Raw genomic sequence first — 27,890 nt, 5'->3', positions numbered from 1 at the left:
GAAATGTCAAATTTGCGCTTTTGTGCTTCACATTTCATTAGCACTACAACAGAAAATGAATTGGCAACTATATTTATAATCTTTTTGTAAGTAAATATTTAATGGATGCAGGTTCTTAAATGCGAGAATGTTCTGCTTTTATCTTACATTATAGTAAATTGATTCATTTTGGATTTCAGACTGTTGAACAGGCAAAACAAGACATTTTATTGCATCGCCTCAAGCTCTAGGAAATAGTGCTAGGCATTTTTTAATTGTTTTCTGATGTTTTACACACCAAAACCTTGACTAATGAATCATGAAAATAAAGTGGAGGTTAATCAATGATTAAAATAATGATAGTTACAGCCCTATTATTTACATAATTTTCTTTTTAAATAAAGTTTTGGTACAAAATAAATTAACTTAACAGTCAAATAAATAAAAAAAATGCCTGCAAAAAATGTTCTCACAAAGATAAAGAACAAACGTCACACTTCCCCAAATACAGTAGTTGGCCACAAAGACCGGTTTAAAATTGATGTGAATGCTGCTATTGAGTTTGTGTTTTTTTAAGCCAAAGGGATATTTAGAGGCACTGTTAATACAAACATGGACAAAAACATTCAGATTTGTTTAATGTGCTGCGAATTAAATCACTTCTGCATGGGTTGAAAATGTGTGCTTAGGACTCCTTCACTGTAGAAAAAGAGGAGTAGAAAGAAGAGGGTCTGGAAGGAAATACAATAAGTTCCTGTTTGCTGTCTGCTGTGTCACACCTAGCGCCCACCCCGCCAGTGCTCCCTTAAAGGACACTGATTGGTTCAGTTCCACTGTACGAGCCACAAGAGAAGATTTACTTGATATTGTAATCCATTTTTCATGTCACTGTATTTTGTTACACACCTACTGACCACTTCTTCTGTACGTCTTCTTCCTCAGGCATCGTCTCCCTGATTTCCCTCGCCGTTCTTTCCTATGAGCGTTACTGCACCATGATGGCGCCAACTATAGCCAACGGCAGAGAGTACCGCCCTGCGCTGGGAGGGATCTGCTTCTCCTGGCTCTACTCTGTGGCCTGGACTGTACCTCCGCTGCTGGGCTGGAGCCGATACGGGCCCGAGGGTCCTGGCACCACCTGCTCAGTGGACTGGAAGACCAAGACGGCAAACAACATCTCCTACATCATCTGCCTGTTCACCTTCTGCCTGGTCCTGCCGTTCTGCGTCATCCTATACTCCTACGGCAAGCTGCTGTACACCATCAGACAGGTGAGATTCTGCAAATGTAAATATTACATGAGAGAAAACACAACAGTGAGTTGAGAAGATGTCTATGAGCCAGAAACAGCAGAAGAAGAAAGATTTGAGATAAGAAACCAGATACGAAGTGTATTTACTAGTGCTTCATATGCACACCAGACATGTATTTCCTTATCTGTGACCTTAACTGATTTACTACTGTATCAAAAGCCTCCAGCTACCCTGAATGCTTAATCAGGATAAATCTGACAAGAGAGGAAAGAATATGAGTTCATACATTTCAAAGACTTAAGCCACGCACCAGCTGATCCCAACTATCTCCAATCAGATTTGACATCTCAGCAAAAGGAGTTTATTAAACCTGCCAACACCAATTTATTCTTTTGTCTTTGCTGCTTTACACTGTTGCTGACTGTTAAGCCAAACAGCCACTGTGAGATTTTTCTGAAGTGTCTGAAGCCATGTCCCATTTGCTGAACATAATTTACACCTTGGTGCAAGAACAGTGAGAACAAGAGAGGTTACGACATGATCCAATATCTGGATGACAGCTCGTATTTGGATATTATATATTGCTGCTTAACCTGTAAAATATCATGCTCCTGACCTTACGAAAGCTTCATTTTGGGAAGTCTTTTTAAAAACTTTAAAACACCAGGTATAAAGCTGTAATACCTTTAAAGATGCAGTGTATGAGTACACGTGCTTTCTTAGAAATAATGTATGATTTGATTCAGGTTTTATTTGCATCTTTCTGTTTCTCCCCTCACCTGACTCATAAATCGACCAGTTCAAACTGTTTCTTTGAAAAAACAAGAACAATAAAGAGACAGAGCCTAAAAGAAACATTTGGCAAGAAAAAAAGTTATTCTTTTAGAAGTTGGAGTGGAACTGCGCCCAGCCCTGCAAATATTTTCATGCCAACACCCTGAACCACTTCAACCTCTTTCTTATATGTTAAGCTTTTTGTTGACTTTACTAAGACTAACTTTACTTAGAGTTCATGCATTTGCAAAAACCCTGTAGCTGCTTCGATTCTTTGTTGGCTTCCACCAAGGACAGAGCCCTTTTTTTAACTCTATAATGGGAATGTAAAAATGTATCACGAGGCAGTTAAATCACAATAAAATACAAATATGTGAAGATTCAATTTACTATATAAGGTGAATTCCTTTGCTTATCTCATTATTACATACATTATGATATAGTTAATAACAATGGGTTTGGGGTTGCATTTAAGTGAAGACCTGGTAGGAGTAATTTAGAGAAAGGTTAAGAGTGGTTCCCTCTCGTTGGAGCTGAGAGTCAAGCGAGGAAGCTCTCGTTGGAGCTGAGAGTCAAGCGAGGAAGCTGAAAATAGATGTTAAGGAATGTGAGTAGAGAGGTTTTGTCTACAGGCTGGTGTTAATGACAGGATTACAGACGACCAGTGTTGGGCAAGTTACTTTAAAAAAGTAATTAGTTACAGTTACTAGTTACTTCTTCCAAAAAGTAACTAAATTAGTTAGTCAGTTACAAATTATAAAAGTAACTAGTTACTTTGGAAAGTAACTATTGCGTTACTTTCAAGTACATTTTTAAATGCTCAAATGTGACCCCACCTCCACCCTTCTTTAACGGAACTTAAAGTACATGTGCATGCCCAATTATTTATGATAAATCTGAATATTATAATGAAATGGACACTTAATACAATACATTATTAACAGAAACAATGTACACAAATCTAAACTATTTTAATGTTGCTGTTGTACAAAGTGAGACTAGCCTCCAATCAAATGCCATGTATGTAGATATTATGTTTATATAGTGGATCGATACAAATAACACAATAGATGTTTTGGAACTTTTGATATTTATTGCCTCTCAACAGGCCACAACTGGGCAAAATTAAATTATGCTTGTTAAGCACTATACCAAAAATAAATAACAAATATATACACTCTTTGTAGTGCAAATAAACTTCAGACAATTGGTAGATATACTGTACTTCAAGTATTTTTTTCCTCGAAAAAGTAGAACAGTGTAACGATATGAGGTGCTTTCAATCTAACTGAAAAGTACAATGTATAGCAAAACTAAGAAATCCAAATATAAACAGGTAGTACATAAGAAATAAAAAATACATCTCCATAAAAATAAATCTCTTTCTCTGGCCATTGACAATCTCACTTCAAGAGGCTGCAGCCAGCCAACAAATAAATCTAAATTAAAAATTACTAAATATGCTCTTTAAGCAATGTACCAAAAATGTGTAGAAAAATATATACACTCTTTTTAGTGCAAATGTAATAAGATGCAACACAACTCGCCATACCTGTCTCTCGTTGACTGACTCGCTTGTGTTGTTCGTTGTGTGTCCGACTATGCGTGCTTTCGAACACCCGCCCAACTCTACCTCTGATTGGCTTACCATGAAATTTTACTCAACCTCAGCCAATCGCCAGCATTTGTACGCTTGTCTCGTGCACTGCCCACTAACCGAGGAAGATCAGTAAAAAAAGTCTTTGCCTCTCTGCTCAGAGATCTAGTTGGTCTGATGAAAAAAACAGCTTCAATTATAGTAACGCGCCGCATTTTTTGGCAGTAACGGTAACAGCGTTATTAAGATGGGAAGAGTAATCAATTGGATTACTCGTTACTGAAAAAAGTAACGTCATTAGTAACAACGTTATTTATAATGCTGTTATTCCCATCACTGCAGATGATTGTCTTGATTACACTCTGCTGAGGTGCTTCATTAACCCTCAAGGCTGCAGACCTTCACACCCTCTGTCAGCTAATCACAGGGGACAAAAACTCTTCATTTAGCTTTGTGCGTCTGTGTGTCTGTGTGGTTTACCAGGGCTGCAGCTACCACCGAAGAGGATCCCTTCATATTGTGCCTCGCAGCGTGGGGGTTTTAATGACCGTATTATATTTTACAATTACACATAAATGATATGCAGTGGGTTTTGAAAATTGATTATGACATTTTTTAGACTATGCAGTAGAGATGTTAGAAAAGGTATGTAATTGATCAGTTGAGTGAACAGATAGATGTTCTGTGTGTGTGTGTGTTTGTGTATGTAAGACTGTATAGGTGGCAGATGTCTGAGGTGTCTTCTGCATGTGTGGCTGCTTGTTTTTGCCTTCATCTTTTATGTTAATCTATTTGACAGCCACATGCATACAGAGTGTATTTAAGAATTAGGCTTGTGCGTCATATGTATTCTCCTAACTTCGTGTAGGATGGTTAAATGTGTTTGTTCGCGGCCATGAACCACACTCTGTGTCGATGCTGTTTGCACAAGAATTTAATTTGCCACACCATTTGCTGGTTGCTGTGCCATGCATCTGTTGGTTCCTGCAAAGCCTGCAATCACATTGATCTTGTGTGTGTTGCTTTTTGGAGCAGGGTCTCTTAAAATCTGAATATACTGACTATATACCGACTGACTCCCTTGACTTTTTCTCTGGCGCCACATTGAGGTAAACATTTGTTTGAAATGTCTCAACAGCTATTGGGTGGATTGCCATGAAAGTTGGGACAAATATGTCTTCCTCAGGATGAATAATCACTTTGGTGATTCCCTGAATTTTCATCTAGCGCCACAATCGTCAAGATTTTATTTTCTCCAATACTTTGGTTCTGACCCAATGTCAGCAGAACTAATCACATTCCCATCAGATTCAACTGTATTTTGATAGATGAAGATAGCAAACTGTATACCTGCTTAATGGTCCAATGTGTAGGATTCAGTGGCATCAAGCCGTCAGAGCTGAATATCCGTCGCCCCATTCCCAGTGCATATGCCACGAAACTCAGGAAAACATTGGGTCTAAAGGGACTATTTAGAGCCAGTGTGTGGTTTGTCCTTACTGGCTTACTGTAGAAACATGGCGGTTCAACATGGCGGACCCACTCTTCTCGATAAAACATATGAATATCATATTCAATTTCTGCCAATAAATCCTAAATGTTACACACTGGAGCTTTAACATCAGCATTTTTGCATTGTCATTGTGAACATTTTAGCATGCCGAGCATTTCCCTCACAACACTGCAGTGTCTAAGCACTAATGGCTGCTTTAAGAAAGAGTACCGCCTCACAGAGACACTTAGTCTTGTTACAAACCCTTTCCAGTTCAATAGTGGATTATTTATTAAAGTTCAAGGGCAGATCGCTGATATAAATTCTCCTAATAAACTGTTATCTTGCACTTTTTTCAAATTCTTTTGAGATTACTGTGACTGTCGGATGGAGTCCAAAATATGAATCATGTTTAAATCACCTAAAGGATGTTTCTCATGAACAATTTTGCTTCCTGCACTTTAGGACAAAATTTGCTGTCAGGTTTAGTTAAAGTCCTTATGCACAAGATGATTTCCCACCAGGTATCATGCCAGACACCTTAAATTAATTTGGCCAATTTTCAGTCCCTGGGGATGGGATCTTCCTCTCCCATCGCAGCCTCAATTTGACCTTTAGACTCATAAGATCGGTGCATTTCTTCATTTGGGGCAGTTTGCAGATTGGCAGATGAATTCACAAGTCGTCATTAAACACTTAAGATAGAGGGAAGTGGAACAGAGAGGGAAAGTCAGTCTTCAGTTATTTAACCGCTGATGCGTTCTGAATTTATTAAACTGAGAAAGTGAGGAAAACAGAGCCAGATGTAGTGAGAAGTCTCTCAGCATCCTGCTTCCTGTCAGTGTCAGATTAAGATAGGTGGCAGGTATGTTGATGAATACTCGTAGGCGTAGTGAAGAGGAGATAGATAAATAAACACAGAAGGGCTGATTGAGAGAGGAGAGGATCGTGGCTGTGATTTTTTAGTTCAGATCAGATTAGGCTGACAGCGAGACACTTTTTCCCCCTCAGTATTTATACGTTTAACACTCTTTTTTTTACAAAATGATTCAAGTGTGTTTGTGTATTTGGTGAAAAAAAAAAGAGAATAATCTTTCTACTACTCAAAAAGTATTCTACCACATTTAAAGATTCTTTAAAAAGTGTTTTATTCAGGTTTATTTGAAAGGATCTTAATAATAATTCTTTAAACTTTATTTGATTCAATCATATTCTTTTACATTTAACTCTATGCATTTCTGTTTCTTTTTGGGGCTTTTATTGCCTTTAATTGATAGTGACAGGACACAACTGCCTGGTGGACATAGTAGAGCACGTAGCTTCTAAAGAGCCAGACATTTCCCTCAGGACTTGTCAAAGGGCAAAACAGAGAAAGACTGAACATTGGATTTACATTCATCTGGTGGACACAACATGAAAAGGAATGCATAACTTGTTAGCCAAATCAAACACTAACTTTTACTGTAGTCCAGTGACCTATTAACTGCTGAGCAAACCAGTTCAGTCACATTTTTGTAATTGCTTTTGACCACATCAAATAAACTGCTGAGAATAAACAAATTAAAGCAGTGTGCAGTTTTGGTGTCACATACTAATGACACTGAGGGAAAGTTGGGAAAGCTGTTTGTCGTTCCCAGAGTTGCCTGAAGGCAGACAGATAATTGTCTTTGTCTCACGTATAAGTTTTGCATTTGCAAGTGATTCAGCTTGCTTGGAGCTGTATGCAGCACATTCCACAACACACAACATTCATAGATACAGGAGATCCACGTCAGGTTATTAAACTATCATCCAAATTACCAAACTGATAAGTGATTCAACTCATTAAAACAAACATGTTTGCAGAATCTGAAAACAAGAATCGTTCAGATAACCGCTTCAGTTAATGAACTGATAATCATCCTAATCATTTTCACAGCTTTGTTATGATGTGATGATAATATAATCTAATCTTGTGTGAAGATCTTTTGCAAAATTGTTAATTAACCAAAACAAAATACAACTTCTGTGGAGAAAGAAAGAGAAAATGCTCAAGGTAAGCATATCACAGGGAGGTATGGGCGTGTTCCCTGCTGTCTGCATATATGTACATAGATGCATGAGAGTGTGTGTGTTTGGGTATGCATGTAGTCTCTCAGCAGCCTAGGTGTAAGGTTACCTGGGGGCAGATAATCCCCTGCTTACACAGCATTCATTTTTCTCACTTGGCGTGCACACACATACAACTGCACACAAACAAACTCGTTCCCAGAGTTTTGCAGAATGTGATTAAATCTCTGTGTGTTTGTGAGTGTGTACTGTACGTTGAAACCTGAGACAGGGGAGAGGCGGGTGTCTTCAGACTTCAGCAGTTTTTCCTCTTACTGTGAGCTTTATTTGTTTTTATTTGGTATTCATAATCATGTTATTAAAAAATCTTACAGCACTTTGTTTAAATATTTTAGCATTAATTCCCATTATGATGCAGTTATGCATCTATCTGCATATTTCTCTGTCTGAATTATATTTGTTTCCTTTTTTCATACAACGGTTAATAGCTTGCATTTGCAAGAGCGATTACATTTGCATCAGTGCTTGTAGTACAGTAGCAAAACTGTTTCCTCTAGTCCATCATAGCTTTTCTATAATGTCTAATCAAAAGAGTAAATGAACCACAGTATTGATTATTTGAAAAGTACAAATCCCACAGATAAATCTTTTGATGCCTAGAGCTTGTTAGGTGAAGCACTTTTTACTTTTCAATGCAGTTTACAATGGTAACATTGGCAGATTGTGAATTTTTTACAAGTAACTTTAGATACAATAGGTCTCTGATTTCACACTGAGGAAACAAAGGAAGGCTTTTAAATTCCAGGCGACAACCACTGATTTCGCTGCCCGAAATGGTGACTGTCATTGGCTAGCTAGCTTATTAATGCAAACTAAACAATCGCTCTTAATGAACTTAAGGCACCCACCCACCCATGGATGTATAAAGAGAACTGGATACAGCATTGGAGGCGGTGCTCTGTTCATTCATATGAAAGCTGCTCAATGACGCATGAAGCCAAAAAGACTACTTCCCGCTGGAAAGAAATTACAAACTTAAGTTTTACTTTTCTGACAATGTCATTATCTTTGCAACTGACACCTTGCCTCATCCTGGGGGTGCCACTCATATCGGTGTCCGTCCCCCTGGTTTACACCAATCTTGGTTATAACGGACTTCAGCAACAACAGTTTTTCCTATCTTGTTCTCTCTCAGGTGGTTTGAGTGGGCTCAGCCATGTGGGTTTGTAAAAAGAAAAAAGTTTAATCTCTGACTGTTCTTGTACATAAAAATATGTTAAGTGATGTACTTGATGAAGAAATGAAAAGAAAGTTAAGATTTTTTACTGGCAAGATTTGCGGTTTGAATGGTTATTGAGCTTTATCTGCTAATACACCACAAGCCGTTTTTGAATTGTTTTACCTGTAAACAACTTAACAACAGCAGCTCTGACACAATACAATTCTGCCATTTTTCAGGATCACTGTGCAGCTCTGGGGCTCCTCACTTATCTTGATCAATTTAAGGTGTAGACTTAAGATTCAGGGTGGACTTTCACCCCTCGCTTCTGCACAGAAATGTACACATTTAGTCTCCTTTGTCCTTCCCTTGACTATGATGGACAATCAGTCCTTAGTCTTTCCACCTATATGCAGGCATTTCTCCTGAAGCATAGCTTTTCTAATTTGTTCTGTTTAGGACGACTGCACATGGAGACCGAATTGGAAATTTGCCCTTGGTACAATTGGGCAACCAAGGTTACCTTCAGAATTGATCCAAGATCCACTCAAGTCCCAAATATGGCTTAACCTAACTCACACTGAAACACACAAGATGCAACCTAGAGCCTTCCACTACTTCTACAAGGAGAGTCTGACCCTGGGCGATATCTCTAATCTCATCCTTCAGGGAAAACATGTTACAGCTTGACCCTCTTCACTACAGCTATGCAGTGACGGCTCAAACGAGAAACCCAGAATATTAACTGACTCTAGCTGCTACTGGACCTGGATGTCAACCCTGTATGCTTGTGTAGGACCCTCCATCGAAAGGGATAGGGTAGGTGTGGAGACCGACCTGTTTAGCCTCCAGCTTCTCCTAAATCATCAATGGTGGTGTCAGGTTCAACATCGCTGACAATCCGGGAGGATGTAGTATTAAGAGGAAGGCTAGATGTAACGCGTCTGAAAGTCACATCATCGTCAACTCTTGGCCATCAACTTGTTGCTGCTGAACTGGTCAACCACTTTTCTTAATCCATGGCTGCAAATGAGATGAAAATATTCAGTGCCCTTAGCTACCTTAAACTCGCCTACACCCTTTCAAATTTGAATTATCACTTTAAGGCATGGTATGACAGCTATGTCAGACACAGAAACGGCACAGAGAATCCAGTCATTTTTCAAAATAAAATGCTGTGTGCTCCAGACTAAAATTTTACGCTACATCAACATTGTTGCACCAGGCCAGAAGGCAATCAGTCAAAGACAGGTTAGAGCAGTACTTCTCAAATAGTACCTTGGGGGGGGCGACAGGCAGGGGTGACTGACGGAGGAGGAGAGATGGAGAAGTTTCTGACAGGAGTAAAAAGAAAAACGGAGAAGTCGTCAGAGGCAAGAACAGCAAGTAATGTAACCGGCATAAACCTATTAAGACCAGGAAATATGACGAAGCCTACACAGCCCTGGGTTTACCGTGAATACGGTCGGAAATAAGAAAAGACCTGTGTGTGTTTTACGTTTAAAAACTCTGGCAGCGGACAGCATGAAACCAAGCAAATTAAGACGGCACTTGGAGACCTTACACCCCAGTTATGTCAATAAGCCACTGGACTTCATCGAAAGCTCTTTTTGAAAAGGAATAAGCTGATGAAGCTGACAAGTGACCAATATTTACTGTTTAAAAAAGTTTTGAATGTTACTGTGTTAAGTCTATAAAAATGCACATCCCAGTGAATCATTTGCACTTTTTTTGAGAATCACACAGACTGAGCAGTCTTGTTTAAATGTTAAAAATTTAGTTAATAAACTGAACATGGAAATTGTTTAGTTGTTGCAGATGTTATCTCAGCTCATTTTATTAATCCATTTTGATAATCAGGTGATTGTATGCAGAACGCTGGTGCTAGCAACTCATACAGTGGTTTGTACAGATAGATAAATAAATATTATCAGTTTCTCAATAGTATTAAAATTCAGGGGGGGCATGAAAAAAATTCTGTCCTCTAGGGGGGGCATGACAGAAAATAATTGAGAACCACTGGGTTAGAGAGGGGAGATTTTAAGCAGAGAAACACACCCTTTTGTTTCCCACTTCAAGGACAAAATACACAAGTAAATGCCAACGTATGGCAGGCAACACGCTCTGAAGACACTCTTCTCGGTGGGATTTGATATTGAAATGTGATATATAAATAAAGATTATTATTATAAATACACCTAATGACAGAATTAGTTTTCAGAACTTGAATTCCGGTTTGAACTTGTACAATGTTACATAACAGCATTCTAACTTTACAGTGGATTTCCATTTACCACAGTCATAGGAAAACATTCACATGCTTTTATACAAGTGCCCCCTCGTGGAGCCGGCTCTGCATGTCTGCATTGCAAACAGTACTTATTTCAATGGATCAATGCTTTTTATAATAACATCCCTTCCTATTAACTTTACTCTGATGTTGAGCAAACCATCAAGATGGTGAAGCGTGACCTTTCTGATCATTTGACAGAGCCTGGTCCATTATTGACCTGAACTTGTCACATGTCGTAATATATTAGACTTTTTGACACATCCTCTGTAATCTGACATTAAGAATGACTCCAGGCAGTTGGTGCAAAGGCCTGAAATATTCATGTGACATCCTTGACAGCCCATGCAACTGACGCAGCACCTGTCACCAGGATTGAGAGGGTGCAGTTTGCTCAGAGCTAACTGGAAGGGGGGATTTAGTTCGGCAAATAATTGTATAGACCTTATGGAAAAGTCTTAACATCAGCACGTTCAAGCTCCTCCCTCTCTTAGGACATATTTTGGGTCATACACTAATTTGCTTCAAGTTTCTTTTCTACTCAACAATTTCTATATATTTATATAAATCTATTTATTCAGACTGATTTCCAGGAAGAGAATCAACTTGCTGAAACTTGTAATTTTTTTCAGGTAGTAATTCATCACAGCATTTTGTTACATTAATATCTTGTGGTAATACTAACGGTTCCTCAAACCTAAACAACTTATTCAGTTGTTTATCAATTGCCACTGACCCCTGATGACACATTATATATATATATATATATATATATATATATATATATATATATATATATATATATATATATATATATGTATTGGAGGTTTCAAGCAGAGACTGAGCATTCGTACCAAGAGCAGATTTTTCAGACATCTCAGACTTGAGAGTGAGATGCAAAATAGCAGTCTTTTTAATTCCTGAAATTCATATTCATATATTCAATTTCATGCTGGTTTGATAGCGTCACGGCCCAGGTAATACTGGTAAAATACATTTCTGCCACCAGCAAGAAAAGATGCAGGTCTTATCTGAAACCCCAGCAGGCTCGACTTGAATCCTCTACATAGTTAGGCTGGCCCAGCTTACTTGTCTCGCATCGCCAAGTGTGCACTGAGTTCACTGTCGGGTTCAGTTCATTTAAGGTTAACAAATTAATGCAAATAAAGTGAAACTACACCAAAATACTTCAGGGATGAGGGTTGTCATTCATTGTCCTCTCTCTCTCTCTCTCTCTCCCCCGTCATCTACCCACTGACTGGCTGATATTAGATAAGACCCGCCTTCTTGGAGTTTGGCATCCAATCAAAATGACAAATGACTACCTTCCGCACTGATGTTTACTTGTTCGGAAATAAATTAGACTTTCTGACAATGTAGTCTGGTGATATATTACTTGATATCAACCATCTATCAGTTCTTGGTTATAAGAACATCATTGAATTGACCTCAAATGAGAGTTTGCTGCACTACCATTTAACAAACCTACAAAAACCTTTTCTAAGTTGTATTGAAACCATCATCACAACCACCATTTAATTGAGAACAAACTAAACTAAACAGATAGCGACAATAGCTTTTAGGAAAATATATTAAGTTAATAAGAAAGAGAAATACAAAAGGTCAGTGTGAGAGGTATGTGTTGATTTGAACTGGTAGACATTTTTTGGCAAATTTATGTATTCATCTCAGGGGTTATTACTAATTCACATACAGATTCACTGCTTTATATTACATTTTGCATGCGAATGAGCTGAACTGCACGTGATATTTGGTGACTGTTTGAGCAGCCAGTAGCTACTTCCCTCAGAAGAGCGTTGGCACCAGTGGCGCTGGATATGTCTCTTCTTGTAACACAGAGTTTTCCACTCATGCATGAGTCCAAATTATTAACTTAAACAAAACTGCATAGCCCAAAACCACCGTCTGAATCTTTCTCATTCTACCTCTCCCTCACTCTCGTATCTGATCTTAAATTATATCCCCCCTATGTTTTAAATATTTAAGAGTTTCCCTATGCAATATTTATGCTGGCAGTAGAGGGTGTGATTGTTTGGGTTTAAATGTCACTTGAGCATTTGCAGCTCCTGGAAATTAAAAATGAGATAGATTCAGTTGTTGTTATTTTGGGGTGTATCCACCTATTGATTTATGGAATCATGCATTGATTGAATGTGTGTCTGCTCTCACTCAGGCCTTTTTTTTTTGCAAATTAGTTTTACTGCAGTGTAAGACAGCAGACTGCAGTGTCTCCCTTTCAGAGGTATGTTTGAAGAACCACAGGGTAGGAGAGTGTGATTCATGTCCATCTGCACCCACAGCAGGAAGTCTTCTGCCACTGACTTTATTGATTAGTCTTCACAGTAACATTTTGAAGACTGCCGTTTGGATTTTTTCCAGCTGTAGTGGGGGTTTGTTGTACAGGCGACATAGGAGAACAGCCTTTGATTTTCAGAGCCATTATTCAGTCAAATCTTAACACACAGATATGATACAAACACTCTTTAAATCAACAGAAGTTACACTTTACAGACATGCACAAAAAAGTGTTTTTCCCTCTTCCAGGTCAGCAGTGTGAGTTCAGTGGTGACCCGCCGAAGAGAGCAGCGGGTGCTGGTGATGGTTGTCACAATGGTGTTGTGCTATCTGGTCTGCTGGCTGCCTTATGGAGTGGTAGCTCTGCTCGCGACCTTTGGCCCCCATGACTTTCTGACCCCGGAGGCGAGCATCACGCCATCACTGCTGGCCAAGTTCTCCACCGTCATCAACCCTTTCATCTACATATTCATGAACAAACAGGTGAGGTGTTCTCTGTCGCTGTATCTCTGAGTTATCGCTCTTCTTCTCGAATGGACATCTTTCCCTGTCTTCCCGCTGTAGAGAAACTACGGTGGCAGACAAACATGCAAAAAACGCTAAACGGCCCTATCTAGTGCCAGTGTTTGGTTTAACATCGGGGCTCTCCGTAAAAGTGGACCAACTCTCTGAAAAAAAACTGATTTTGGTCTCTGCAGATCGTGAGCCTGCACAATTACTTCCAGGGCCTACTCAGAAGCAATATATGATTTTAAAAGTAGCAAAGTAGATTACACAGTGTAATGCATACTTAAGTAGGTATAAAAGTACTTGAAAAGGCTTGAAAAATTTTAATTAGGTAATGTAAGTTGGAATTCATTACTCCCCCCCAAGTTTCCAATTTTTCAGACACTTCCTGAAAATCATGTGTCTCCAAATGTGGTGATTTTGAATGTTTCAGATAAAATGAAGGAATAAGTGTTCCTTTGTGGGTTGAGAAAATTCTTCATTCTTCAAATTCTTCAGAAAATTCATATTTCTTAAACTGAATAAACTATTTGGAAACCCTCTCTTGGATTAATTGTAAAATGCATTGTCGCAGAGTTAATTAGAAGTTGACTTTTTATAGATAAATGATTCTCATAGGTCAGCAACAAACACAGGATGATTTTATAGAATATGATGCATTTGTTGTAGATTAAAGTATATAAAGTAGTTAACAGTAGCTCAGTCTTAAATATCTACAGCAGTAATATTAATACAAAAACAACATATATATTTATATATATAAAAATAGTAAAACACTGACAGGGATCATTTTACGTTTGATACTTTAAGTAAATGTTGCTAATAATACTTTCATATTAGTATTTTCACACAGCTTTTACTTGCTCTGAAAACTGCTTTTTTGATACATTAATATCCCAAACTAAACTGCTTTAAATTACAGTCAGTTGTCCTGTGTCTAACAACAGATTGCGTTTAATTATCTGCTCTCCTTTAAAGACACCCAGGCCAGAAAGCAATATGAGATTCACACTTAGGGGTAGGGGAAATGTAGGTGGAAGCAGACCTCCACTCTCCATCTGCTGGGTCCTCATTTACACCTTCAGAAGACGGAACACACACACACACACACTTCCACATCCAGCTATAAATACACACAAACACTCAGATTAAACAGAGAGGTGTGACATTATTATCAGGGTGTCAAAGCCAACACAGCATCGACACATAACACCCAACCCCCACCCCCTGTGAGGATATAATACACAATCACTAATATTCAAGGGCACAGTGCAGGGGGAAAAAAGAAAAAGGGAGCAATCTAGTTGATGCCACTGGCCTTCCTAATTGACAGCTGAGCAAACTTCAAGGTGCTTCGTGCAGCATTTCACTGTCAATAAACCATTACCATAGTCATTAGTAGATAATGACTATGGTAATAATGATAACTGCAAACAAATATGAACGTCCCAGAGAGGACGGCTCATGCGTGACTCCACACTGCTTTGGACATTTTGACAAGCTTGTCTTTCATCCCTCTAAAGGAACAACATACCTTTTCTATTTTTTTTTATCAGCTTGTTCGTGTTCTTTTATAAAACAGACAAACAGGTTGTTAAGTCCAGAAACATTCTCCAAGTTCAATAAAGTTTAATATGTATACAATTCACAAGTGTTTCCACATGGACGTAGTCTTGCCTCCGTTGTGTCTTTAGTGACAAACTGCTTAAAATGGAGGATTATTCTACCCTACAAAGCCAAAATGCAGTAACTACATATTTAAGTCAAATGTAGTCCAAATGTAAGACCAAAATTTGACTTGTTGACATTGTTTTATGCCATAATGTGTGCAGTAAAAACAAAAACACAATAAAAACCAATGTGAAACGGTCAACTACACAGCTAGCTAAAGCAAGAGAGCCAAATCTTGTTGTTAAAGCTAGCCAGAGATATAAAACTAGCCTAACGTTAGCTTAGCAGAGAAGCAGTTGGCTGCCAGATGATTTTTTGACAATAGTGGAATTCACAATTTGGTACTTTTAAGTCACATGTTTAAACATATTAAAGTGTACATTAATATCTTATTGGTTTCTTGATGCCAATTATGTAAAAAAAATAAATAGTAGATGCGAATAGTCTGTATTCCCTGATGTTTTAGAAGGTTTACATTAATTATATTTTCCTGTTAAAAGTACAACTGGGGTCAAAGAAACAATGTCCAGGGCTACAGGCCCAAATGCCCCCGACTGGGCCATGCATGTGGAATAAAGACAGTGAATGAAGAAAATGGCAGTAAAAGTGGATGAAGTGAATGAATGAAAAAACACATTCTAAAAGAAGGACATAAAGATGAAATACAGGCAGCGGAAGGTCAAAGATGAAAGAGAAAGGTGACGGACGGGATGAGTGTAGGAAAAAAGTTCTATTTAATCTCTGGAAGGTAATGTAAGCTTTGATTTTTGATTAACGTGATGTTACTATCAGGAAACGACACAGTGTGGCAGTGACCTTTTCCTTCTTCTGTCACACACTCTTTTATCTGACTCTTTTTATCTGCCTCCACCTCAGTCTGTTGGACTGCCTGTCTCTTTGTCACTTTTGAGCTCGGAAGACATTTAACTTTCTTTGATGACTGACTTGTGATGCAGGTTTTTGCTGCGTGTGTTAGTGTGTGTGTGTGTGTGTGTGATGATTGGGCTACTAACTGAACTTTCAGGGCCACAGAAAAACGCACAGGAGGCTGCACTGTGTGGCGCTTTCAGTCTTCAGTTCCTCCCAGCCCATAACTATGGCAGCAGTGTGTTGAGGCGAGTTGAAGACTTAAAACGCTGCTCAGATTCATGCCGCTGACCGGAGCCGCCATCACGAAAATGATATCATCTCTGCAGGAGGTGCCACTGCTGATGTCTGTCTGTGAATTTTTTTATTTCAAATGGCTCATTGGACCATTTTATTATATCACCTTTTGTTATGTTTCTTTCATTATTTTATGGGAAGGAAGGATGGAAGGAACAAAGTATGAGAGAAAGAAAGGAAGGAATTATGAATTGTAAGGAAAGGAAAGAAAAGATTAACAAGAAAGAAAGAAAGGAAGAAGTAAACAAACAAGAAGAAAGGAAGGAACTAATTATAAGAATTAGAATTATTATTATAATTAACTGAAATATAAGGAAAGGAAGGAAGGAATGGAAGAAAAAGAAAGAACACTATTATATTATATTATATTATAATGTGTGTATATATATATATATATATATATATATTGATTGATTCCTCCTGATGGGAAATGAGGCTGTAAAGATTTCACTAATTATATTAATAATTATAATGAATAATTTATTTGTGATAATGCTTTAGTAAACTATTCACATTCTAGGTGCTGAACTTTGACCCTTTTGAAATCAGAGAGATTACTGACATAGTTTGATTTGAGGGAAAGTTACTTTAAGTTCATCTTTAATTTTTATTTGTTTATTGTTTGTGTGCTGATCCTGTCAATTTCACCAAAAACCTCAAGGCGAACCTAAATTCTACATCCAAATAATAATTTATTCATTTTTAAGTTATAACTGTAAAAGACAGGGCCATACACTTTTCATTAATTTCGATATTTTTCATAATGAATGTGTATTTTAATCTTCTTAAAATGTCTACAGTATGTCCTAGACTTTCTCACCACGATGCTCTAAAGCTTCTTTGGTTTAAACAAACCAGTGTCCCCACTGGTTGCAACCAGTTCAACCGTAAGTTATGTTTTTGTTTATTTTATTATAGTTCCAGAGGCCTAAGGAGGTCCAGTTGTTCAGTAATTCAGTCGGAAGATGGCAAACGATAACCCTGTGGGCCTCTTGAGCACCCACTTATTCAAAAACAAGAGCGAGAACGATGCGTCATCGGCCCACTTGATTATGCGCCAGTATATCCGCAGGCTCTGGTTGTGGATCAAATTTTGAAGAATATGCGCACACACGTGCACCCATGGTAACCCTCAGAAGCCACAGAGCTTCCCTTTTTGACAAACCCTTATTTAACCCCTGCAAACACCCTTGATACCTCTGCTGCTGTTATTCTTCATTTTATTGTGCTTTATGTTGGAGTGACGTAACAGCGAGCGACAGCATGACAAGAAAGCTTCGTGTGCAGCAGTGCTTCCCAACATTTTGCCTTTTTCTATCATTGAGTAAACTGACTAAGTGGAATATTTTATATATATTTCCTAATATATTCAATGCAGAACAAGAACAGTGCATAACAACGGATAAACTGTACAATTAACCCAAATAGTGAACGCAGTAACTGCAGGAAGTTTGTAATATGTGAATATTGCATCAAAGGAGTTTTCCTGATATTTTTTAGAAACTTTTTATACAATTCTCGATCTGTATTATGTATTTTTAACATTATACTATACATACTTAATACGCTTCTTTGTTGCCAGTTTGAGTGCTCTTTGAATATCGTTTATTTTCAGGTTTTCATGGTTTTCAGGCCCTTCCTGTGAATGTTTTTTTTTAAAACTTCTATCTTTTAATGCAAAGTGTTTTGGTTGTTGATATTTGTTGTATATAATTATGTTTGTGACAGTTTAGTTTTTTGTGTCTATTGCAGAATACTTTGTTTCATATGTAGAATAATTTCACTTAGTTTCTTAGTTTTATATTTAGATTTGCTTTATTTTCCTGTTTTATTGATACTGTGTGATTTTAAATTGTTCTTTGTTTTAACTGTTATTGTTTTTGTGTGACTAGCAGCCACTTTATGGAAGCTAGTGGGGATCCAATTTAAGTTAAATACTTAAGATATACAAAATACAAATAAAGATGAAATAGAGACGATAAAAAGGGAAATATATACAATATATTGTATAAAAAGAAAAAATACAAAATATGTTATTCAAATGAATGCAGAGCTGTACAGTTTGTTCAGGAATACGCAGTTAACAGTGTGAGTCATAAATTATATTTGCAATGTACGATGTGCAAGACGTATCACGGTACCATCAAGTATCCGTACAGACACCCAGATGTGAAGTGGCGGATGAGGATTTGGTCACTTCTCAGTCCTAAAATATCAATCTGTGCCTGGTTTTAACTGGAATCCCTCATGATGTCAGCTTGTCCTCCTGTTTTTTTTTCATCTCCTTCACACTTCACACATCAACCCTTTTTGTTTCCCCCAAGGTTTCGCTTTTAAACCAACAGCTCCCCCCCCAGCACAGCTCTCTGGTAGATTAATACATTGGGATTTGAGACACCAGAAGATATAAAACGTAGAGCTAATTTTGAAAGCTGCATCATTTCCTCTGGGGTAACTGAAATTAATTGGCTCAAATATGATGAATTGTCAGCCAACTGCTAACATATCTTAGTTAAAAAAGCACCACAAAGTGTTTCACGCAGCGCGTCTGTTTGACATGCGGCGCCCTGGGGAAATGTAGTAGACTTTAAGTATACGTGTGGAACCAGAGAGTATACTAAGTACACTACGTTTATCCAGGGGGGCACGCTGCCTGCTGGACTCCCAACATGGAGGTAAGAAGAACGAGCTGCAGCTAATTGATCGATTTGTCTGTCTTATTGTCACTAATACACATAATTTATAATCATTTATATAATAATTAAAATGTACAATTACACCTACAGTACTGTGACTCACCACTAGTTCTAGGTTTTCTACATCTACCACTGTTACTACTTCTACTACTACTACTACTACTATACTTCAAGTACCTTTACTGTCACTGCTACCACAAGTTATCTTAGTACCATTATGATTATCACAAACTTCTACTTTGACTCTTGTGTTAATATTTTACCATTAATACTACTACAATTGCTATTTTCTATTACTACTATTACTCTGTCTACCCCTGTACTACTACTTGGTTTACTACTGCTTCTTCTATCTACATTGCATACAGTGTTCTGCACTACCACCACTTCCTTCTACTACAACCAATACCTTTAATTGCTGTTATCCTTCTACTTCTTAGTAGATTACTATTACTACAGGACTACAACTGTATTATGATGATAATACAAGGTCTTTTATTACAATTTCTACAGATACTGTTACTCCCCAGGTCTACTGCTGCTCTTCTTCCACTACTATTACAGACACTCGTGCATACACTGTCCTGAACAACTGATACTGTTACTACAAGAACTTCTACTGTTACTATATACACTAAACTTACTATTGCTGTTACTGTTCCTCTTCTACTACATTACTTACAGAACCTGGCAAGGTAGCTTGGTAAAATGCAGCCAGTTAACAGCTCTCTCAGCTATTATTTATAATTCATTTGAGTGGGATACTTACCCGTTTCTGTTTTACACCTCCATTACTAAAAAGTGTCAAGGCCCTAAATCCCTTAAAGGGCTGCTGCAAGTTTATTTATCAGTCAATAATCTCAAATCCCCGAATGCATCCATATTTATATAAACCCAGTAGGGCTCTTTGATCAGCTGGTTTAACCTCAAGCTAAAACTGAACAAGGTGAAGCTGCTTTTAGCTGCAAAGCTGCACAAAGATGGAACAAACTTCCTGAGCCAAATAAGAATAACTTGTTGCATTTGGTGCAATTTACAACTTATTAGTGCACTGTTTTTCTGGTCTATTTAATTTGTATTTTATGTAATTTTATCAAATTTTTTGGCTCTTTTTTTTTCTAAGTATATTTTTTGGGCTTTTATTGCCTTTATTATAGTTGACAGTTGAAGACAGACAGGGAAGTGGGGCAGAGAGAGGGGATGACACGCAGCAAAGGGCCACAGGTCGGATTCGAACCCTGGGCCGCTGCAGCAAGGACTCGGTACATGGGTTGCCAGCTCTAGCTATCCGGGCGCCGTATTGGCTCTCATTTTATTCTTTTTTAATGTTGTTTTTTTTAATCTATTATTGTTTTGAATGTCACTGTAATGCGGTTCTTCACCTATTGTGAAGCACTCTGAATTGCCTCTGTTTGAAATGCGCTTTATAAATGAAGCTGCCTTGCCTTACTTTTAGACCCATTATCACTTGTCAAATCAATTTTGTTTATATTGCCCAATATGAAATGAAAAATATGAATGAAAAACTCCTAAAAAAAAACGGAGAAACAATGGAAGAAACCTCAGGAAGAGTAACAGAGCAGGGATCCCTCTTCCAGGACGGACAGACAGGAAACAGATGTCATGTGTACAGAATAAAACAACATAGAAAAATCACAGTATGGACACTCAAGATAACATAATTATAGATACATATACTACTATTACTATTACAATTATATACAACTGCTATTATTACTACTAACACTCTTAATAATAATAATAATAATAATCCTCTTTGTGTGTAGTTCTACAGGTGTTTCAGGGCGTTCCTGAGCTGCTCCACCCCCGAGCGAGGCTCCACCTTAAAGACATTTTCACGGCCGACAAAGACCCTCCGCACTGTCCGCCAAGACAAGGAACACCACGTGTCCGCTCCCGCGCCCTGCTCAGCCCACTCCACGCCCAACTCCATCCACGAGTCCTCGCAGAGAGGCAGTCACGTGGCTCCATCTCCATCGAATCGACACTCTGCTGCTTCCAACACCCCTGCTGATGCAAATAGCCCCAAACCCATACTGATCCTTGTGGCTCACTACAGGGAGTAAAAACAGAGAAACAACAGCAGAACACGAACGTTTACAGAAGGGAGAAGGAGCAGAGCGCAGGGCTCCAATTAAGAAGGAAATCTTCTTAATAGTGAAAGAGCGAGCGCAAAGTGAGCTCAGTGGGAGTCTTAAATACGGGCTGGGACATTTTAATCCCAGGACAGGTTACCATTGCTCTGTGAAGTCGGCAAACACAAAATGTCAGTCATCCTGCTTACCAGAGGCATTGTATATAAAGCAGAAGACTATGGGGCTAACAGTGCTTTGTGTTCACATTACAGACTTCTTCTACAGATTAAAGACACATAAATAGGTTGAGGTATCTTTGGTACTTAACTAAAGTAATGTTCTTTTTTAATCTGAGAAATTATTCAGGAACATTTTAGAAACGCACAGCATTTATTGGTGGATATTTCATAAAATGTTTGTTTTGTGGTAAACGGGGCAATGAGGTATTTTGTCGGTTAGTGTGTAGCAACTGTTAGCAGGATTATTCTTTTTTCGATAATAATTCAGTTGAAGAAGGGGCTAAGCGTTTTTTCCTGACCCCATTTCCATGCCTGATATTTGAGGATTTGATACAGAGTATTAAAGATTTGTTGAACAATTTTATGCAATTTAGAACTGAGAAGGTTTCTATTATGCCTTTATTTACACTGTGCTGCATACGAGCCCTCTGTCATGGAAAGCTGGGACTGCAATGAGAGTCACTGAAGGGGCATTTCATCAATGTTGAGAGGGACACGTAGAGAGATATTGTTTTTGGTTGTCTTGGTGTTTTTGAAGTTGCTGTTTCTCTTTGTTTAGTGTAAAAGTGGTTTTGTGTTGTCTCCCAATTGTGTTTTTCTTTGCTTATGTAACATAAAATGAAATCATGTCACAAACAGATTTGAGTGTCTCAATCTTCTTCTATTTACTTAACCCAAAGTGTGTGTCAGTGTGCGTGCCTCTTCCTTCAGAAACTGGAGCTCCGTGTCATTTTCTCTCATTTTCTTCCCTCTTAGGCATAGTCACATGTGTTGATTAATCCATGAATTATTAACACAGGCATTATTTACAGGGAGGGAAGCGGATTAACGCTCTAAATTACAGCCTTCGTCTTGGTGAGAAACAAACAGCAACTGGCGCGTTAGCCGTAACCCAGACCCATTTTTCTTGAAAGAAAATTATGGGGGATATACCACAGACCAAGTGGAACTCATAGAACACATTTCTGATGTTTTTTCTTTTTAAATGTCAAATATTTGTTTTGTGACATATAAGTCACAATGGGCGTTTTTGGTAAATAAATACTCTATTAATACCTTAATAATTTGACATTTTGTTTATATTTCTTCAAATATACTTTAAATTGAACAACAGGGCATATATTAATTCTAAATAACTGAAACAGTGATATTAATTGAGGGGCTTATTACCTTTTTTGTTATCGTGACACAGACGTCACATCAGATTTTCCATGACAACTTTACGGTTAAAAGCCTGATGTGACGTATACGTCACAGCAACATTTTCGTAACTTGTTTTATATTATTTTGTTCAGGAAATATGGTCAGAACAGATTAAATGCAATACAGGACATACTATTGAAGCATTAGAATTGTTAAATGGGTTTAAACTTACGTTAGTAACAAAAAACAAGCTTTTTGAAGTTAGCCATTGCCTTAATTTAGTCATTTCTGTCATTTCAGTCACACCCACATTTTGGAGGGGACACTTTCCTGTCACAGTCACATGACTGTCATATGACCACCACACCAGCATGTTTTGTGGATGTCACTTAGGGATTTAAAAGTAGGATTTAAAAGTGATTAAAAGCTGAAAAAAGTTGCTCCTTGTTTGCAGACACAGAATAAAGTTTAAAAATGTCTATTAAATAAGTTTTGTCAGAATGTGGATGAATACACAGGTTCTGCCCCAAACATCAGTAGATTTTCCACAGGTGAGGAGATCGGTTTTGTTCGAGCTCTCCTGTTGGTGCATAACCTCTGGAGACCAACAACTGGAGTCAGTGCTCCAAGAGGTCATTCTGTATAGACTTTACACACCACATTCACGTCATATGGAATGAGAGATGAAAGAGATTCTCATGTTTAAGGCTTGCAAAGGTTCTTGTAATTGGACAACTCCAATCATGCGTTCCTAAACTAAACCGTGTGCATGCCTGCCGGTACTTAAACAAACAGTACTACCCCTTTGCTGATAAATGTAGTATAAATAAAATATTTACCTCTGAGATGTAGTGAAAAGTACAAGTAACCCCCCAAGGAGTGCACTGCACCACCCAGTATTTCTTTTTGCATGAGCCCCCCCCTCTGTGCTGTACTAGAAAAGGGGTGAGGGCATCATTGAAATGAAGGAATAGACTTTTTTTTCCCTAAAGTTGGGCTGGGAATGACTTTCACAGTAAGCATTTGAGAATCATTGTTAGACTTTCTTTATATAAAGCCCCTAGCAGCATTGAACATAAAAAAATATACTACATTGTATGTAGTTTGGGTGAACTGACCCTTTGATAGCATTTCATTTTATTCAGACTGGCCCTGGCCTTTTTCACCATGACTATAATCTTTCAGAACAGGGCTGTGTGTGTGTGTGTGTGTGTGTGTGTGTGTGTGTGTGTGTGTGTGTGTGTGTGTGTGTGTGTGTGTTTTCACATATCCAGGGTCTTATCACTTGCAGAGACACAGATTGTGTAATCAAACAGATTAAATAGATGGTTATCAGCTTCAGACATCCAAACTAACAGCACAACCCCTTGTGTAATAATTAACACAGCGTTTTTGTACTGGACTTTTGGATGCCATTAAAGAGGCTCTTTTATAACATGCTCCAAAAATAATTTAAAATAGTAAACCTTTCAAATTTGATCTCGCAGCACTACGGATATGGTTTACAGCTATTCCAAAAAGACTGCCGGCTGTGCTCATATTCCTAGTTCAGTATTGCTCCATTATATATGTGTCCTTACTTGACTGTTTACAGGTTTGTGTGTTTTTGAAGCACGGCCAAGTTTAATTTTTGCAGAAAATGATGTCACCCATCCTTGGACCCCTTTCATCCTGAGAGATCCAGATAAAGTAACAGGATATAATAGGTTCGGAGAAGGATTATTATCACTATGCCAATGAAAACTTCTATAAAACTAAAAAGAAATTTCACAGCTGGATACCTTTATACTGTTTAATATCATTATGCTATTACGTTTAATGCATGCTGTCCCTATTTTACCTCATCCTGCCTTTCTCTTGCAATCAGCTGGAGACAACAGACAACAGTAATGAAAATTCTGTATTTTTGGTCAACAGCGGCCTAACAGCAAATCTTTTCCCCAGGGGCCTAAATCAGATTAACGTGACTATGATTTGACTTATTTTTCTGCTCTGTAATTTTGGAAGCACTAATAATTGTGACTTCAGTTTGTGAAATGTCATCTCAATTATCCACATGAGAAAAGTACAGCCAAACAATAAAAGCCAGTTTTCTTCGATAATATAGTGTTAAAAGATAATTATTTTATTTATACAGTTAGTATAGTGGCACTTTCAGCATACTCTTGAGACAGCAGAATGAAAATGAGATGAGTTGCAGCACTTCCTGGACTATTAATTTTACTACAGTGATTACAATAAATGTAGATAAACATTGATCATCACGCCAAAGATGAGTCAGTAAAGATAAATTGGGTCATTTTCAGTGTCCCTTTGTTGCCAGAAAACACTTAGCAAAGCAGAAACAATAGGAAACCACCTCCATTATTAACAATTTGTTGTTTGACACGTCCTTAGTGCGTCCCTCCACAGACTCAGCTGTAATTGGATTGAGCAGAAATGTCCTCTCATCACGTCGCTGTTTCATTTTCTAACTGGACCGAATCCAAATCTACTGGGAGTCGTATTGGTAAACTGAGTGTGTATCTCCACTAAATCGCTACATGCATTCTCATTAGCAGTCTGATAAAGAGACAGAGTTTAAAATTGGTTTTATAATCGCTGTATTTTCAGGATGAATGTCCACGTCAGTTCGAGTGAGTGAAACAGTTTATAGGGGAAAAGGGCCATAAGGGACGACTGTAATTTAATAGACTGAATCCTCGATAGTACACTTGAATACAACCATGAATACAAATGTAATCATTTTTATTTGTAACTGAAGGATTTTCCATTAACAATTGTATATGTTTTCCATACAGGCCTACATTTATATTTAAAATAAAAAACTAAAAAAAAGAATCTGTTGCCTCAACTGCCACACAGACTGACAATGTATCTTACTCTTCATATAGTTCCTTCAGTAAACATTACATCAGCTTCATTGACCATGTTGTTACTTACTCACAGCCGCTCCACAAACTGTGTTAGAGAGACAGTGATTTTAACAAAGAACTGTTTGTATCCAGTGTTTTTTGCCAGATAATCACTGGATTTGTTGGTGGTTGAGTGGAGGAAATCTCAGTGGATATTTCAGCAAGAACTAATCAACCACCATTTACAAATATATCTGGATCAACATTTCCAACATGCTGTGTGAGGATTGCCAGCTGCAATCTAACCAACCTAACTCTTAATTCATTGAGGTTTTATATTTGTAAAACTGCCATGAAAATATATTTTCAGTTAATAACCTGCATCTGCAAAATAACTAGTGAGTAAATCTATCAAATAAATCCAACAATCCACTAGGCTCACACAGCGTATTAAAGAGGTGTATTTGTGCCATCAATTCCTGTCCTATAACGCTCTTGTGGAGCAGCTCATAAAGGAGGTTAAGTAAAACTGGATGATGCAACACAGCTAATGAGCTATGACAGCTTCTCCTGTCTTGGACTCTCCAGCTCTCAGCTCCCCAAAGGTCACCACTGTCAAGACAGTTTGGTTTTTCATCATGAAATTTAAGCATTTTAAATGCTGGGGTGTCTGGGCCTTTAAACACTGAGCTAACAAAAAGTTGCTCTTCAGTTAAGTAAATTAATGTATTTTAATGAGACCTTTTGAATCCTTTTGCTTATTTTAAATTTGTCTCTCCTTTGAGGCGCACTACTTAATTAAGGCCAGGTGAGCTGCAGGTTAATCAGCCAGGTGCTCATTGTGAGGCAGCTGCTGCTAGTTGGACTCAATGAAGTTGATTGGATTGGAAGGGGAGGTAGAATTGCTGTTGGTTGAGCATTTTGTTCTCATTGTTTATTTTAATTTCTTCTGTCATAAGCCGGGGTGTTTAAACACTGAAGTTCTAAAAGAAATGTAATTTGTAAAAAGACTAATGAAGTCAGCTGGTAGTGTAATTATCATTTACATTTTCCTTTTGTTGGTGTAATCTTCCCCATAGCTAATGCTAATGGTACATTCCAAAAAGGTATTTAACCCCCAGGGTGAGGCGGTGGTAGTATTTTGACTGTGAGGCCCAGGGGGGTCTCTAACAAGTTTATTTAAGTTTTGTTTTGAAGCTAGGGAAGCTTGTAGAGACATCAATTTCAGTAAACCAAATCGCCTTGAAACTTAAAAACAGTGAACACCTCATCCTAGTGATGGGCAAATTAAGCTTTTGTGAAGCACTGAACCACTTGAGCCAATTGTTTCGAAAATGGGTTCATTATTCGAAGCTTCAGTTACAGTGACCTTTCCTGGCAAAGTGCAAGGCTGCAGTCAAATTAGGCAGGCTAGTTGCTTTGATCACCCTTGGATTTAAAGTAGGTTTGCTTTGAGAATTCCTATCTACACTGAACAAAATTATAAAACGCAACACTTTTGTTTTTGCCCCCATTCATCATGAGCTTTCTCTATGTACACAAAAGGCCTATTTCTCTCATATTGTTCACAAATCTGTCAAAATCTGTGTTAGGTGAGCACTCCTCCTTTGCTGAGATAATCCATCCACCTCACAGGTGTGGCATATCAAGATGCTGATCAGACAGCATGGGTATTGCACAGGTGTGCCTTAGGCTGGCCTCAATGAAAGGCCACTCGAAAATGTGCAGTTTAACTGTATTTAACTGGGGAGGTCCGGAAACCAGTCAGTATCTGGTGTGACCACCATTTGCCTCACGCAGTGCAACACATCTCCTTCGCATAGAGTTGATCAGGTTGTTGATTGTGGCCTGTGGAACGTTGGTCCACTCCTCTTCAATGGCTGTGCGAAGTTGCTGGATATTGGCAGGACCTGGAACACGCTGTCGTATACACCGATCCAGAGCATCCCAAACATGCTCAATGGAACACTTGATGCTGGAGTGCATAAAAATAGTTTCACCAATACAAACAAATGAGGGTACACATTTTGGTGTTTAGACCAGTAATCCAGTGGATCTTCCGATCTTTCCAGCGGTGGGTCAACCATGTACCGCTGCACATCTGCTGTGGCATTCCTTGCCCTCCTGGCTTCAGACGCATCTCTATCCAGAGTTGCCCAAAGAAAGAAAGACATGAAAACATGACGGCAATCATCAGTACTGAAAGGTTTCAATTTATATCTAATTTAACTACATATTTACTACTCTATTATAACATTACCTGTGGATGGTGGATTTCCAGCATTTGCTGGTGCTGGTTGATCTGATGTTGAAGGCTGTTCTTCAGTAGGGGTGTCTCTTATTACTTGGGAACACTGTGCAGTCAGGCGTTTTACTGATGATTGTGCGTGGTTGTAGAATCGTAGGGTTTTAAATCTAGGATCCAGCAGTGTTGAAAGCAGGCATAAAAACGGGTCAGGGGTGAAAAAGGTGAGAAGGATATTACCCCTCTAGGAGGGTCCGGGGGCATGCTCCCCTGGAAGAAGAATGTGAATAGTCCATATTTTAAAG

General features: G+C 38.3%; 1 protein-coding gene across 1 annotated transcript in view; it reads left to right on the top strand.

Moving 5' to 3' along the window:
- Positions 1-21,982, top strand: part of tmtopsb (teleost multiple tissue opsin b) — a 31,080-nt gene extending 9,098 nt beyond the window's left edge. The window contains exons 2-4 of the mRNA XM_051411214.1: positions 922-1,250; positions 13,219-13,452; positions 20,795-21,982. Of these exons, the coding sequence (XP_051267174.1) occupies positions 922-1,250; positions 13,219-13,452; positions 20,795-21,094 (863 nt within the window). The 3' untranslated portion in view covers positions 21,095-21,982. The remainder of the gene's footprint in view (positions 1-921; positions 1,251-13,218; positions 13,453-20,794) is intronic.
- Positions 21,983-27,890: the final 5,908 nt, after the last annotated feature.

This window comes from Dicentrarchus labrax, unplaced genomic scaffold (genome assembly GCF_905237075.1).
Source record: "Dicentrarchus labrax unplaced genomic scaffold, dlabrax2021, whole genome shotgun sequence".
Taxonomy (NCBI): domain Eukaryota; kingdom Metazoa; phylum Chordata; class Actinopteri; family Moronidae; genus Dicentrarchus; species Dicentrarchus labrax.
This window is presented reverse-complemented; position numbering and strand designations above follow the sequence as displayed.